This window comes from Echeneis naucrates, chromosome 18 (assembly GCF_900963305.1).
Source record: "Echeneis naucrates chromosome 18, fEcheNa1.1, whole genome shotgun sequence".
In the NCBI taxonomy this organism is placed as follows: Eukaryota; Metazoa; Chordata; class Actinopteri; order Carangiformes; family Echeneidae; genus Echeneis; species Echeneis naucrates.
The window spans coordinates 12,482,450-12,499,269 of NC_042528.1; the positions used below are offsets into that span (position 1 = coordinate 12,482,450).

Below are 16,820 nucleotides of genomic sequence, written 5' to 3' on the forward strand. Positions count from 1 at the left end.
TTTGTGTGCCAAGATGAGTTTTTACTGCGACAAAACATGAATGACGTCACATCTGTGCGACTCACAGCCCTATGGCGTCGTGTGTTGAATTGACTGACTGGACTGTCGTGTGTCCAGTTTAAAGTTTAAATTAGCATTCACTAACTGTGGGATAGTAAAGACATAGTTATGGCCGGAGCTAACCAAGAAAGTTTAGGGATACGCGTCATTCTTCCAGAAGGCGGTAAAACGGCACCGTGTTGCCCTCATGGTGAGTGTAGATGGTCCAGACAGGGACATGGTAAAACAGACTCAGGAAAGAACGCCTATATATCTTTAAATTTGTGTTTGTGATTAATGCCCACTGTCACCCGATCCCGAATAAGCGGATGAAGATGGATGAATATTATGAACAAATCTTGTTTGTTTGTTTTTTTGCTCTGCATTTGTGCAGATAGTTTAACACCACAGAGTGCCAACATTATATGAGATTGATGCACTTTTAGTAGGTAAATAATTTATTATATCAGTGTTTATGTGTGACTATCACCAGCCCTCCCTGGAGGCTAGTCGATCTTTATTGAGTGGAATGACTTTTGTGTGGCAGGGAGGGCAGTGCTACACCACAGTGAATATATCGGGGGAATAAAGGACAGAGAAGGAATGGAAGGGAAGCAGGTGGTGCTGGTAGGAACTGGTGGAGTGAAGGATCCTGTGCTTTTCCTCGTCACCTCACTCAGGATTAAAAGAGTCCAGAGGGTTTCTGTGTGGATCTCTGGAGAGATGGGAGTCCAGGGTGAAGGTGTCCCAACAGAGGAGTTGAGTCAAGATAGGATATGTAGTCATGGAATGAAAGAACAGCTTGGCCCAATTTAGCAGGATTCCCTAATTCTTCATGGTATGACCCAACATGAGCTGGCAAGTGATACCACACATGCATGTGGGCATTCCCTAAATATAAGTGAGAACATCACCAAGGCCCGGAGTCAGGCAGTTAAATATTGTGTTTTAAACATTCCGGTGTGGCCAAACTAGACAAAAAAAGGCTTACATCTATTAAAAAAAATGTTAATATCGTATTGATTTTCAAGACTGTTGTGACAGTTTTGTGTCTCATCTTCAAGCTAAATCTTTTCTAAATGCACAATGCACCTTGGCTGTAAAATGCCAACAAATGTGTTTGTTACTTTTAGAATTTAAAGAAATAATAATGTTTTCCTACTGTTTTTGCACTAGACAGCCAAATACTGACACATCTGTTTCGACAGGTCCAACCTTACTGTTTGAAAAAGTCAGCAAAGGAGGAGGGAAAGGCCAGAGGTTTTATGCTTGCTCAGCCTGTAGAGACAGAAAAGACTGCAGTTTTTTCCAGTGGGAAGACGACAAGGTAGGCTCTCTGGATGTCACTTATGTATGGTTATGTCTGATACTTGTTCACTGAAATGAGCTCTTATTTGTCTGAACTTATTGGCTTTGCAGGTGTCAGAGGCCAGGCTTTTGGCACGAGAAGCAAAGAACCAGTCAAAGAGACCTGCATTTACCCAGGAGGAGTACTGTGCCAGGTGAGAAGTTTGTCATGGACTCTTCTGAGGAGGTGGCTTGTTTATGGCAGCCCTGGTCCAGGATGTAGCTGTACATGAGCTGCAAAGTAGTACATATAAGCCGAGGGCTCCAAGGTAGATCTCATTACTAACTGGGTTAGACTGCTCTTTTGGAATGTAAGCTATAACATGTACTATTGTCCAAAATGAAAGACATAGAATCGAATAATACGTAAACCTGTAAATCATTTAATGTTAAAGCCACCTTCAGGCCTATCGTTTATATAGAAAAGGTTCTTCTTGTTTTTCCACACGTGTTTTCTATTCAAATGAGATACTAACATATAATTGGCAGTGTCAGTTTTGGATATATTGGACTTGATATAGTAATAATAATATACTATGCCAACCAACCCAACCCCATACGAAAACCAAGGGGAGAAAATGGAATCCAAGAATAGCAGTGCAGGAAGCAAAAGCAACTCTTAGACATACAGAGAGTGTGGGTAATGTACGGATAGGCCGGGGAGGCTTGGGGCTTGGCCCAGGCAAACCGGTGTGGAGTAGAGCAGGTCCCAAAGAGAAGAGGAAGCTAGTTGTAGAGCAGGTTCATAGACAGGAGGAAATATTAAGGGGTGCGAGGGCAGTGGCTCAGGCTAAGCAGGGACAGTGGTTGAACTGGGAAGGTGTAGAGAAGAAAAAGCTTAGTTGGAAAGAGCTGTGGAGTATGGAGGAAAGTAGTATTAGATTTTTGAGAGGGTCAACATATGATGTATTGCCAACTCCCCAGAACCTAAGACTCTCGGTAAATGGAGACCCGTTATGTTCGTTGTGTTCAGGTGCTGCAACTCTAAAGCACATCTTGTCCGGTTCTAAGGTTAGTCTCTCACAAGGCCGATATATGTGGCGACATAACCAGGTTTTAAAAAGCTTAGCTGCAGGCATTGAGGATATACGGAGGCAGGCAATTTTAGGAGGGTCTAAGACAAAGAGAGTTGCAATACAGTTTGTTCAGGAAGGAGGGAAAGATAATAAGGAAGCAAGGCAGCTTAGAGGATGCTAGTGACTGGGAGATGCAGGCAGATTTAGGAGGAAAGCTTGTTGTTCCCCAGGAAATAGCTTGCACAAAGCTAAGGCCTGATATAATTTTGTGGTCTAGGAGTAGAAAGAAATTATATTTCATAGAGCTGACTATGCCGTGGGAGGATTCAGTTGAAGAAGCATATGAAAGGAAAAAGCTCAGGTATGCAGGTCTAGGTAAGGATGCTGAGCAGCGAGAATGGAAGGTTAGGATTTGTCCTGTGGAAGTAGGATGTAGAGGGTTTGTAACAAGATCTGCTGTTGTTTTGTTGAAGGTGTTAGGAGGAAGGGGACAGAGGGTGAGGAAAATAGTGAAGGAAATGTCACATGAGGCAGTAAGATCCAGTCAGTGGATTTGGGTTAGAAGAAGCAATAGTATCTGGGGGCCCAGCAGGGGGCGTTCTTAAGATAGACCGACTTTAAGGAGAAGCAGAGGAAGAAATCCAGGAAGGGGAAGTGTATTTAAGTGGAGGGTGTGGCCTGTTTGAGCCTCTTTGACACCACCTCCACTCCACCTCCTGCACCCTCTATACTTTCATGCCCCCTACCCGAACCAGGGTCTGTATCCCCACCCCGCTTTCATTGGTGCAGTTGGTGAGAGGTTAGAGTAGTTGACAGTGGTGCTGTTTGAGATAGTTGTCTTTGTGTGAGGAGTGGTGATGGCTGGCATTAGGGGGTGACTCTGGGACGCCAGTGTTCACGGTCTAGCCTCCTGGAGGTGTTGTGGGCCTAACTAGACGAAACACAGACAAAAGGAGGTTCCCACCTGATGACCCCAAAGACATGATAGCTATCTATCACCGCTCACTGGCCTAGTTGGATATTATCTGTAGGACACATAGAGCAGGGCCAAAGTTTGTTGCTAGGAAGGTAATCACTGAGTCTGGTCCATTTTTTGTGGCACAAGTTTCTTGTGTTTTCTCTAAATGCCATATTTGTGCATGATGAATTACTTGAATATCTTTACCTTTGCCTTTAGCTTGATTCAGTTGTAGAAATTTTTATTTTTTTGCCTATATTGTTGCCAGGGCCACAGCAGAGTCACCAAACCAGGTTTTACTCAAGTTCCACCATCCATGAGCTACTATGTCTCAATTTTATGACGTTTTACCACATGCATAGTATTAATTATTGAGAAACCTTGTTTTCGACTTGAATGGTTTTGGGTTGTAAAGATGAGTATCACTAGGCACTACTTCTACAGATGACTACTGCCTCATGCGGTGCTACAGTGAAAAATTCTGAAGATGCCATGGGTGAGATCTACTAGTCTGTGATTAAAGCTCGTTTTACCTTAAATATTTACCAGAGTTTAAAATTTAAGCATTACATTTTTTAAGAATAATGAATAACATGATTTAGATGACTTGGCAAAATCAATTATTCCAAAATAAAATGGGGAAACCTAATATATTTTTTCCCCAACTTTCCCCTAACTTGTTCTTCAGGTACAGAACATTTGCCTCCCTCCCACTAGATGAGAAGAAGTTCTGTCAGGACTGTCAGATTTTGCTTCTGCCAGGAGAGAATGAGGCCCACTACCCTCACAGATGCATAGCTATCACCGCAGCCCAGCTGAGGAGGCCCAGCATGCTGCTGTGTCCACTAGACAACAAGAAGAAGAATGCCCAGTACCTTTTCACCGAACGCAGCTCACATTTTTTGCTGGACACCTTAGCTGCTTTGGGTTACAGGAAAGTCCTGTGTGTGGGTACACCCAGGTAAGGGGATTATTGAGGCTGAAAATATGGTTATGTTATAGTGCCAGTTTAAGCAATGATTGAGACTGATCACAAGGAGAAAAGACCTGTTTGCCTATAATGTCATTAACATCTTACCAGCAATATGACATGAATTGAGACCTTCCTCTCTAGGCTCTATATTTTGGCTAAATCTGAGATATGTGAGGGAAAAAAATATACATTTTTTAAATCATCTTTGTAGCTGCATGTGGAGACAGTGACAATTTAGAAAAATTTATTTCAGAAGCAAATAATTTTAAAATGAAAAGTATTCAGATATCCAGGAAAATCATACAAACAGGTAGAGCTGGAACCAGCAGACCAGCAACTGCAAACTTAGCAGTTAAAAGCATATTTTAGTTTAATCTGAATAATATTGTGAACCTAAATTATTTTTGCTCAGGATAATTTTCATGTTGTCACATGCTTACTCAGAACAGGTTCACGATTAGCCAAAGGTTTTAAAGCAAGTTTTATTCAAGACTCCCGGTGTTTTGTTCTAGACTCCAGGAGCTGATCAAGCTGCGAAACCTGGAGAAGAAACATGAACCAGTGAAAAGTTTGCTGCTGGACATTGACTTTAGGTTAGTTTGTGCCATCTTTCTATACCGAACTGTACAGTTGCTCTGACTTCACGTTAGATAGAGAAAGAAAAGACTGCACACATTATCATAAAGAAGACATCAGACTCCACATCAGTGTTGAGCATGTTCTGATGACTCTAGCGTTCTGAAACAACCCAAGCCCATCACAATACGTCGAGGTAACCAATCTCCAGGTGGTTCGGCCAAAGCTGGCTCTGTGGGGGTCTCAGGAAGCGTATTGCGGGGTACAGGGGCTCAGTTAACTGATGATAAGCTCTGTCAAACACCGGCATCACGGCTGCTGAAAACCTCTGCAGGACAACCATGTTATCTGCATCATAAAATATTATCTGACCTTTGTTGAACATGACCAGGACTCCCACCTTTCCAAGCATAGTTTGCCCAACGCCCTGACATACCACGTGTCGGTCGTTGTGCCAGGCAGACAGATTACCATCTCGAAGCTCCACGCACCATGAGTTCCTGTTTCTGCCCAGTTTGGCACCCTTGTCCCGCCCCTTCCTCTGCAGGCTGGCGTAGGCCACTCCCACTGCCCAGGCAGAGCAGCATCGCACATCAACTTCCCAGTAGCTCTGAGGCGCTGTGAGTGGGCACGAAGCCAGAGCACAGCAGACTTTATCAAACTGAAGTGGGTGCTCTGGAGCTGAGTGGCCAGAGCCTGAGAAGGACATGCCTCGTCCTTCTGATGTCACAATGATCTGGCTATGGCATGTCTGTTTGTCAATCACCACATGGAAGGAATCTGAAATTAGAGAGTCCTCTATGACATTTTAACGTTGCCATGGACAAGTGATATTTTAAACACCTTGACATCTGCAATCAAGCTTGTTGCCACAAGTATAACGGTGTCAACAAGTATAACTCAAAGATTATAGTCTGAGGGGACCAGAGGAAAGGTAACGCTATCCAATACAATAAGATAGAACTTCTACCCAAAATACAGATCACTTTGCACCACCTTTTTGAAATATAACTAGCACCCAATGTTAAAATAAATGTACAAAATACATTTCTATAGCATCACATGTGCCATCCCATTAGATTTTATACATGATGCCTCCAGCTACTACAAGGATAGATCCTTATCTAAAATAGAACCTTTCAGGGCTTCATAGCAGTTGGTAAAATGTGGCAAAATATTCACTCTGATTCTTTCTACACCTATCAGCCATAGCATTATGAACGCTGACAGGTCATATGTTCATCAGGTTATCATGGCACCGTTAAGTGGGTGGATACCTCAGGACATTTAGTCCAGAAGTGACTTGAAGCAGGAAAAACGGTCAAGTGTGAGGATGAGAGCGACTTTAAGAACCAAACCATGATGTGTAAATGCTCCACCTCACAACTTGCAGAACTTAAATTATCTGCTGCTAGCATTTGCTGTTTTGGTGGCAAAAAGGAGATCCACACAATAAGGCAGGTGGTCATAGTATTAGAGCTGGTTGTTATAACGTCACTTCTGCAGAGATCATGGACACTATATTCTCATGTTCCCCAATGAACCACACCTGACACACCACAACACTCTGCTGTCAGAATTGAGCTGATGGACAAATAATTGTGTCAGTACCTAATAGTAGAGTCTTCCTCTGCAGCTGGGCTCTCAGGTTTTTGCAGATGGAGTATAATGTTTTAAGTAGTCTCTCAAATCTCTCTTCATTTAGTCGTATTTCCTTTTCAGAGGCACCTGGCTTCTTTGGACTGTGATGTGAATAAAAGGAAGGCAGAAAGTGAGAGAAACGGACAGAGCTGCACAAGGGAGTTCTATATGTGGAACCCAATGATGTAATAGTGCAGTAGTTTACCTGAGATTCTCAGACTGACTCTGAGAGGGGACACAAACAGAAGTGCTGATTAAAATGGGAGATAAAGACTTAAGTTGTCTTTTAACTGAGGAATTACCAGATGTGAATCAGACCTTCCCATCTTCTGCTGCAGAGTTCTTGCTCAGGGCTCTCTCAATGCTGCTAATGTTCTTAGTGACCTGGTCTTCATGCTGTTTCCAGTCCTTCAGAACCTGGTCTAGTCTAGTTCTAGTCAGTCTCAGGTCCAGCTCCAGAGAATCCAGTATGGTCTGTTCATCCTGTTTCAGAATAGCTCGCATGTTCTCAAAGTGCTCACAAACGCGGTGCTTCATCCTCTCTGTGCTCCTCTTCCCAAAGGACCATGGAGAGAAAAGGTTTACATGCACTATGACTTATTTGAGCATATTTGAGGACCTTGTTTGTGTGGTCTGATGTCTCATGAAATATTGAGTTACTAAGTGGGTCTGGATCAATACTTACAGAGAGATCTGTATTGCGTTTTTTCAGGGACTGAATGTGGGCTTCAGTCCTAGACCGCTCTGCCTGTAGCTCCTCCAAATGTTTGGACAGCTGCTCCTGCAGAGAGCAGATCTACAGTTAACTGAGCACGAATTTGAGTTTCACCTTATAGAAGCAACCAGGTGCTAGTGCAACTTCCAACACCATTTGTCATAGTTTGAACTGCAGTAACCCTTTGACCTTTTTAAATAGCAAAGATGTTTTTGTTTTTTTTTTTTTTTTCCCGACATTCATGTGGTTTACTTTTAACCTGTGGAATGCAACTTATTTTGTATGTCTGCAAATTGTTTTGTATGTTTCAAGCTACTGCTTTTCCATTTTAAATTGCCCTGTGGGGACAAATAAAGTTTTTTGTATTGAATTGAACCCTCTAGTGCAAGGCAACTCCAAAAAGTGTCAAATAGGTGTAGACTGTAAACACAGCGAGAGGCAACAATTATGGACACAGCCCACCTTCCCTCAGCTGCTCTCATTCATTCCTCAGTGTGGTGAAACCACCAAGTGTCAGTACACTTTGACATGATAAGCTTTTTGGAAGCCTCTAGTTAGTAATTTGTCAGTGGGCATCGTGGGTTATTGAAACCAGAGGCAATGTGAGGAGAGGAAAAGGTGGAGCTGAGGAGGAGTGATTTCCTTAAGTTTGGAATTGTGTCATAAAATAATGCAGGAGCCCTGTTTCTACTGTGGTGAAACTAAAATGGTGCATCACTTTAAATGCGGCTTTGGCAATGAATTGTGGGACTGGATTTTCTCCTTTCCTTTCATTAAAAAAGTTCTACTATTACCCACGATAAAGAAGATAAGGAAGGAAGCAGTGAAGCTCTTTTCCTAATCATGGGGACCAGCTTTTATCGTGGCTCTCACATGTCATTTTACTGAGTTGAGAACCTTCTTAAGCCAAAAACACTAATAGACATAAGGGAAGAAAACAAAGAATCACTACAAGCCACAGAGAACACAGCAGAAGCTTAGTATCAAGTTTACTTTAAAGCAAATTTTGCAATTCATTACCCTGTCAGTACATAATATTTTTTGATTTAGCCTTCCTTCATGCCTTCCTTCCATGAAATTTCCAGGGAAGCCTATGCAGATGAGATAATTCACATTGCTATGTTGTGTTGCTTCAGCACGGTCCTGTTTACCTGAGAGAGTGCTCCACCTTTAACTTTCTTCTTCTGTAGTTTTGGAGAACGTGCGAATGGCTGAACAACCGCATCACTCTTAGAAACCAATAGCGTGAAGCTCTGTCCTTCCTGCAATGTACATGGGGCGTCTGCAGAGGGTGCCTCAAGACCACGCTGCACTGAGTGAGCTATTGTTGACCGTCCATAATGAACAGATTGTGACTCTCTTTCTGCCATTTCTGGTGACTGAGAGAAACAAACAGATGTTGTTCGACATCCAGCTGATTGTTTTCCAAATTCTCTCTCCGAAGCACATTCTCTACCTTTTTTTCTTTACCTTGGTTTGCAAAGGAAACCAGTTCCTTGGGTTACTAAGAAGTGAATGCCTGTTCATTGAGAGTCCATGACAGTCCAAAACCTGAGGAGGATATGACCTCCCTTCCTTTACATATTTACTAAAACCACCATGCTGCAAAATTATTTGCACAAACACATGCACCTGTGTTTAGTATTCAAATTTTCCACATTTACAGTCTGTATAACTGTATAACGTCAAATACCCACTAAATTATACTTTTTAAACTGGAGTAAACATTGTTATTTAGCTGTTCTTACCCAAGTTCTGGTAGTCCGTCTCTCCTGGTTCTTTCTGTATGAAAGTTTCAGCTGGGACTGCAGAGAAGGGTGTGTTCAGTGTGACAAGCTTCAGCCTGCAGCTCTCATTCAGGCATGCTATCGTTGCCAGTAGACACTTGACGTCTTTAAGCACATGCAGATAAGTTCAGACTTGCTCTTCTTTTTCAGGAAACAGAAAATAAGACCATGTTGTGCAGCAGAGATGAGTATTAAATGCTGAAAAACATAAACTCTCATCATGCTCTGTTTCAGATATGCACAGTTCTACAGCCAGGATGAGTTCTGCCACTACAACATGTTTAACCATCACTTCTTTGTTGGAGAGGTAGGATGTCAAAGCACCTCATTCCCATGTTTGTCAATTTCTAGTCCTGTATGATGAAGCTCCGTCTCTTATCAGGCATCCAGTGCTGTCCTGCAGTCCTTCCTCAGTGAGAGTGACGGGGAGAAAGTGGTGATGGTGGCAGACCCTCCATTTGGTGGTCTGGTGAAACCTCTGGCCAACAGTTTCTCTCTCATCTCGCAGACATGGGGGAAGCTGCAGAACTCTGGTCAGTGTCACTGTGGTGATGGTGAGGATTAATTCCTTCTATAGCTGTCATATTCTTTTCAGTAAGAAGGGGACATAACAGGGGGAACATAAGAATCACTTAAAAAAAAAAAAAGCAATAAAAGGAAAGCATTGAAAGTACAAATGCTGCAGACCAGGTGTTCCTAACTTTTGGCCAAAACACTAAAGTTTTGATGAAGTTGGAATTAAAAAAATGAAAATATAACTGTTTTACAAAGTTCATGTTTTATGATGAAATTATCTGGAACATCAAAAGTAAAAGATCACATCCATGACAGAAAGTGAAGAATCAAAATGGATAGTTTCCTGCTGCTTTCAATTTAATGTTTATCATTCAAACAAAATGTGCACTAAGAACATAATATCTGCTCTCCTCTCAGAAAATTCCAGAACAAATTCCAAACAGACACTGTTTAGACAGTGAGACATATTAATAATCCAGATTGTGACTGTTTTGTTTAAAAAACATCAAAACATAATGAAGTGATATAATAAAGGTCCTGGGGCAAATCTATTAAAGTTCTTCGCATGTCTGGGGTGCTTAGCTGTCCAAAGGCTATACAAGTCACATCCTGATGCATCCTCTGTGAAATATGAGAAATGGTGCACTCCAGCCTGACTATCAAACAAGTTTAAACATTTGATCACCGTCCATCCGTTATCTGTGCTGGTTTTCTTGGGGCAGGCTACACCCCACTACAGTCACCAGCTAACCAAACCTGCATATCTTTTGATTGTGGAAAACCTGGAATGAACGTGCACAAGTAGAACATGAAAACTTCACCAAGTTCCCACAGTTAGAATCCAGAACCTTCTCACTGTGAGGCAAGACTGCTATTGTGCTAAATACTGCTATAAATATTTACCTTTGTCTTCCAGGGTTGGATGTAAACTAACATCTTAGAGATTTTCAAGTGGATCATGAAGGTGAAAAAGGTTGCGAATCACTAATGCAGAATCAATCTGTCTATTAAACATAGACATGGCAACAGTATCGAAGAGTCTTACTGAAGGGACAATTTCTTAGCAAACACGCCTCCTGTTCCTAAGAGAGTCAGCTTAGCACTGAGGCCAGACCATTTCAGCAAGCTGACAGGGTTGTTTCTATGACAGATCCTAATGGCCTTTTCAGAGCCCTCCCTAACATATTGGCTAATCTTATTTTACTCTACAAAAGTGATTCCTATAACTTTTCGTTGATTTGAATTTGAATTCAAATCCCATGGTGCTCCATATAATCTTCTACTACATGTTTTTGTGTGCAGGCAGCAGTACATCTGACATGCCAATGATATGGATCTTCCCTTATTTCTTTGAGGCTCGGATCCTGGAGTGCTTGCCCTCACTCATTATGCTGGACTACCAGGTATACTATCTCAGGAAGTATCCAGTCACACTCGCTGGTTTATTTTGATACACATTAGCAGTATGGCTTATCATGGAGGACGGGAAGGGGAGTGCAATCCACATTCACTACTGAAGCCTCCTGGACTGGGCTGAAGGTCCTCTTTTGTATAAGGAGATTCAAGTTGTAATTCTTAATACATAATATGTTAAAACCTCATACCATGGATCTAAAAAACAAATTGACGGTCATAAGTGCCTCCAGACTGCACTTTATTTGGAGGCTACGAAATCCAGAAGCCAGGTTTGGATTTTGAACTGTAAACAATAAAGTCGATATTTGGTTTTGTTTCTAACCAGGTGGACTATGACAACCATCCTCTGTATAAACATGGCAAGACCGGCAGGAAGCAGTCTCCTGTCAGACTGTTCACTAACATCTGCCCCAGAGACATTGTCCTGCCCAAGGAGGAGGGCTACAGGTACCAACACACATCTTACAGCAGTGCTCAGCTGGATCCTGAGCGACATGATGCAATTTGTGCAAAGACAAAGTAAGCTCAAAAAAAATTGTATTACCTTTATTAACTTCATATCTCAGTCACACCTTGAGGGATTTTCTTACTTTTTATCCATTAAACAAGACCTCACACTGCAATGATCTTCCTTTCTGCTTCTTCTCAACCCTTTTGAACATGACAAATGCTATTTATGTTCTCTAATAATATTTTTTTTTTTACTTGATTCTGTTTTGCTTGTTTTGATTTCTTTTTTTCATATAATTATAATTTTTATTTTTCTTGTTTTATGCCATATGATTTATTATGTTTGACTTTGTTTCTCAAAACATGTTCAATAAAATTTGATTCCTTCATTAGGTTCTGCGCTGTGTGTCAGAGATACGTCTCGTCTGCCAACAAGCACTGTAGCAAATGCAATGCTTGTCCTTCAAAGGTATAAAACCAAATATTTGTCTTTTTTCTGTTACTCTTCTCTGAATTGCTGCTCTAAATTTCCATATATTCAACTCTTCTTTGTGTCTCCAGGATGGTCGTGAATGGAAACACTGCTTAGCATGTGAGAAATGTGTCAAACCATGTATGTAAATTTAAAGATATGATGCAAATTCCACAGCTGTGTGGCAAGACTTTTATTTTTTTTGTATTAACATGTTATTTAATGTGGAATGTTTTGTTGTTGTTTTTTTTTCCTCCTAAGCATGGAAACACTGCCAAATCTGTGGTCACTGTGCCCTCCCAGACCATCCATGTGGCCAGGGACAAAGAAGTGAGGGCTGTTACAACTGTGGCAACCTGCAGCACAAACAGAAAAGCTGCCATCTCAAAGACTCACGTAGGATGAGAGGGTGAGTTTTAAAATAGTTAAAATTTAAACCACTTCTGCCAATAACTCATTTAAACATGCAATATTTGCATGTCGTAACCTGCTTTGTGTGTGTGTGTCTCTGTGTCTGTGTGTGTGTCTGTGTCTGTGTGTGTGTGTCTGTGTTTGTGTTTTGCCCCCCTAGTTGTGGATCAAAAGCCAAGAGTGGAGTTAAACATGTATCCTATGACCTGCCCTGCATGCCCAAAGCTAATAGGAAGTCTGGAGCAGCACGCAGAGCAAAGAAGGCAGGGGGTCAGTCAACATGACAGCTGTCAGCTGTGAAATCAGAAGCTATTTGCTTTTTTGTTTTTTCATCTGTACTGGGCTTGTCTCTACAATGGATATAACAATACTCTAACCCCCTTGTCCAAACCAAAAAAGCTAAGCTCAGACTGACTAATAACTGGCTTCTGTCTGCAGAGGAAAAGGCTACAATCACAATGCAGATTCAGTGTCAAGTGAATACCCATATTCATCGGCTCCAACTCTAATGGGCATTGAGGTTAACAAAACACCTGGGTGAACACGCTAGTTTTCTCTTGTGTACACTCTGCTGTCACCTGTGTGCACCTGTGTACACTATTTCTGCTGTTAAAGCAGAAACACAGCGACATCCTCCTCTGAATGAGAAATATCTTAAATGCGCTGATTTGAAGCATCACATACAAACCCCAGCTCTTTTTTAGAGCATCAACCAGAGATGAGATGTGACTGATCCATTTTTATATGTTGTCAGGACAGCTAGAAAGTTATTTTCCCTTTCCTCTGTAAATACATATATGATGACAGCTCCCAGTCTGAACAAACAGACAAATTCAACTGACACTGAAAAATGAGGCAATATGTTTTATTAGCAAGTTAACTTGCTATTAAAAACCCAGATGTACCTACTAATTTTGGTATTTTCTATATTCTCTTGCAAGAAAAAAAATTACAATAAAAGCTGCAATAATACATTTCTGGCCACTTGAGAGCAGTAAAAGAAGCTGAAAACACATGTGAGACATAATGGATTAATGAAGTTGTTGAAGCCAACATACACATAGACTTTAAACTCATTGTTCTTCAGAAGAAGAAAAGCAGTAAGAAGACAGTCGGTGACCATAATCGATCCTTTAGGGGCTGGAGAATCGCTTAGAAGAGCAAACAACGATCCTTCCAAACAATAAACAAAGCTCTAAATGAATGCTCATTCTGCTCTGGGCCTGTTGGATGTTGCCTAAATTAAATGAAAAACTAAAACTTTTTCCATACAGTTTCAGTGATCATAGTGTTCTATTGATGTGTTGGCTGCTTTGACAACTTCTTCCTGAAACATGGTTAAGTTATGGTGTTTTACCAGCTGGCATTGTTTTCACTGGATGTGTGTTTTTGTGTGTAGCAGGAACAGTTTTGACTACTTTGCAGGTGTTTGTGTTGTTTATGTGCCTGTCAGATTGTTGTCACTGTTCCAGTACCACAACCGCCAAGATAAATCTGATGTGTAGTTAAAATGAATTAAAGGCCAAGCTGGAATATGGGTGTGGTTTAACCCAGGCAAACATGAGTCTCAACAGTGTCAAAGCTGGTTCTTCTCCAGTTCAGATTCTTGGTTTTAACATACAAAATCCTGACTTGACTGAAAGATATGAGCTAAAAACAGCAAGCAGCGTTTTTTCATGGTGTTGCAAAGTGACTTCAGTTTTGGCCATGTGATGGCAGTATTGTTAAAGTTAAACTCCTGATGTCTTCTACTATTTGAAGCTGACAGTGCCAAAAGACCAGTTTTTAATGGTTATTGTTACCCTTGGAGATAACATGTCAGGAAAGATTGTGTTGATATTTCACAATAATTGTGTCTACAGTGAACCAGACATTAACTTCCTCTTAGCGTAACAGGTCCAGTACACACCCACAGAGGGTCTGATAAATTCCAGTGAATCTGTGAGTGTCTTATAAAGTAGATGGATTGGTATACAGTACATCCTGTTAGAATCATGCAATGTATATGTTATTGTGGTCACAAAAAGAGAGGTCAACACACAGCTTCTTCCAGTGGTGGATTCCCTAGTCTGAATGGTGACGACAACCAGACAGGACCACTTACCCCTCTGTGGATGTATATATTGACTGATTTTGCACTTTTATTAAAATAATTATGTGGTTACTGGTATTTTGCTGTCTTTGTTTGTCTTGAGCACGACATACACAATGATCATCAGCACCTTCTTGCTTCAAAAAAAATAAATCAAGTCTATTCACGCATTATGTTTGTGTCAGGAAAAAGTTAATTCAAAATGAATACCTAATCAGCTATAGAACGAGTTCAAAGGAAAGGAATCCAAAAAGCTGATGGTGAATCATTATCAGGAAAACACAAAGTGCTTTGGCCTCTGTATAAATAAGAGTGGGATGAGGACCACCATCAGGTTTTTTTGTTAGTGTAAAGTCTGGGAATTAAATTACAGAACTCAGAAGCAATGAATTTACCAAGACAGGAGTTTATCAACAAAGACATGGTGATGTTGAAATATTGTTGGTTTATTTTTTTTTGGGGTTATGAAGGACAGGTAGTGAGAGAGAGAGGTGGGTGGGGGCAGAACGGAGTCAGCTTCTGTGGGTCATTGTGTGTGAGATAGAAACGCCAACAAAGTACATAGTTAGCAAAGCTCCACTTGAGGTAAACAAGATGTTGCCAAGGACACAGGACAGCAGGCTGCAAAGCACAACACAGCTCCCAGAGCAGGAAGATGGAGCACCCTGTAAGAGTGGAACAGCTTGGAAGAAGACGGCAAGAGGTTCTCTTCACTGACTGCACTCTGCAAAAGCAAGAGACCCTCATGTTCTTTTCTGGTTGTAGGACCATCTGCTCTGTCTGTGTATATTCTCATTCATCCAGGTCATGATGCAGAACTCAGAAACAAACTAGTAAGGACTAGTCAGACCAATGTGTTGAGAACTGATGAACTGATGAAGCCCGTTGGATAAGAGGCAAAACCTCTTCTTAGACAAATCAAAGTCCAACTGCGTACAATTCAATTTGTTGGCAGGACATAACCATCTGGTCACATACTCACATGCAAAATGACGTATATTCACAAATCCATCAAGGGCATCAGCTCAGGAGGCGGATGAAATGTCTCCCTCTGCCCCACATTGAGAGCAAAGGAAAGCTTGTTCGAGACAACCAGATGTTCACTCTGGTTCGAACATTGAATCTGGACTGAGGTCCACATTTCAAAACAAATTAGAGCTTCTCAAAGAAAGGAAAGACAAGATCAAATTAATATACATCTGACAATGAAGATGATAAACATCACCCTGAATGTTTCTGCCCTTACCAAAAATGACAGCTCCACCAATCACGTTAAACCTCTTGTGGTCCTCCCAGGCTCAATCTGGTCCACCCAAATTATACAAAATGAAGGTGAATGAAAGAAAGTGGGTGATTAAGATTATGTATGTGTCAGTACAGAAGTAGTTGTGTATTTTTATTCGTGTGGCAAATACAAAACCAAAACAGTGTCTTGACATTGTGACCATCAGCTCAGATGTAGCTGCAGATTGTGGGTAGAGCCTCCATGGATCAGACTCAGGTTTAGGTCTGTGCTATGTGTAAAAACTAACATCAACATGAGTGAAGGACTGAAACTTTCCTGGCAAAACCTCAAAAGCATTACACAGTCTCCACCAGCTTTTCCTCTTCCCAAAATGCATCCTGATCCAATGTCCTCCCCAGATAACACGCACACACACACACACACACACACACACACAAACATCCATTCACATGAAATAAAGAAAACTTGATCCATCAGACCTGACCACCTTCTTCTGTTGTTCCATGATGCAGCTCTGATGCTCATGTGTCATGCCAAATCAAATCAAATCAGATTTATTTGTATAGTGCCAAATCATAACAGAGTTACATCAAGGCACTTTACATATAGAGCAGGTCTAGACCAAGCTCTTTATAAAAAGATTTAAAGAGAGCCAACAGATCCCCCGATGAGCAAGCACCCACTCAGTGGCAAGGAAAAACTTGCTTTAAGAGGCAGAAACCTTGGGTAGCACCAGGCTCGGGGGGGCGGCCATCTGCCTCAACAGTGTCCACTGTAGGGTCTTTTGGTGGTGGATGGGGGACAGCATGGACAACCTGATTGATTTGAAGGTACACATCTCTTTGTCTAATGAACCATGATGCTCTGTGTTTTGATAGCTTTCTATTAGAACCACATGAACTTTTTCAGCAGTAGCCTTTCGGAAGTAGCTCGTGATCTGTTAGATCAGAACACACATTCTTGAGTCCTCATAACCATCAATAAGCCTTGATCTCTCACCGTGTAGGCCAGTGGTTTTCCTTCCTTGGACTACTTCTAATAGGTGTCCACTGCAGACCAGGACCATCCCACAGAGCTGCAGTGTTAGAGATGCTCTGACTCAGTCGTTATGTAACAGTTTGGTCCTCAAAGTCTCATGCTCACACTCCATTTTTCCTACTTTACC

The 16,820-nt window shown here is 41.5% G+C and overlaps 2 protein-coding genes across 4 annotated transcripts; one reads left to right on the forward strand and one right to left on the reverse strand.

Moving 5' to 3' along the window:
* Nucleotides 1-70: 70 nt before the first annotated feature.
* Nucleotides 71-14,481, forward strand: zcchc4 (zinc finger, CCHC domain containing 4). Of its 2 annotated transcripts, none has more exons than XM_029526457.1 (13): nt 71-250; nt 1,248-1,366; nt 1,459-1,541; nt 4,049-4,321; nt 4,846-4,926; nt 9,287-9,359; nt 9,435-9,606; nt 10,871-10,971; nt 11,310-11,431; nt 11,828-11,903; nt 11,996-12,047; nt 12,168-12,315; nt 12,478-14,481. In XM_029526457.1, the coding sequence occupies exons 1-13, from the start codon at nt 169-171 to the stop codon at nt 12,599-12,601; spliced, it is 1,506 nt and encodes a 501-aa protein (XP_029382317.1). In that variant the 5' UTR covers nt 71-168; the 3' UTR covers nt 12,602-14,481. The 2 variants fall into 2 exon arrangements, with proteins under 2 accessions (XP_029382317.1, XP_029382318.1); XM_029526458.1 differs by having other exon boundaries at nt 9,435-9,585.
* LOC115058906 (E3 ubiquitin-protein ligase TRIM62) lies at nt 4,563-9,106 on the reverse strand. Of its 2 annotated transcripts, none has more exons than XM_029526460.1 (7): nt 9,014-9,106; nt 8,417-8,644; nt 7,236-7,331; nt 6,869-7,102; nt 6,756-6,775; nt 6,521-6,651; nt 4,563-5,689 (listed from the first exon to the last, which is right to left on the reverse strand). In XM_029526460.1, exons 2-7 carry the CDS (start codon nt 8,633-8,635, stop codon nt 5,091-5,093), a joined length of 1,299 nt encoding a protein of 432 aa, XP_029382320.1. In that variant the 5' UTR covers nt 8,636-8,644; nt 9,014-9,106; the 3' UTR covers nt 4,563-5,090. The 2 variants fall into 2 exon arrangements, with proteins under 2 accessions (XP_029382320.1, XP_029382319.1); XM_029526459.1 differs by lacking the exon at nt 9,014-9,106 and adding an exon at nt 8,736-8,950.
* Nucleotides 14,482-16,820: the final 2,339 nt, after the last annotated feature.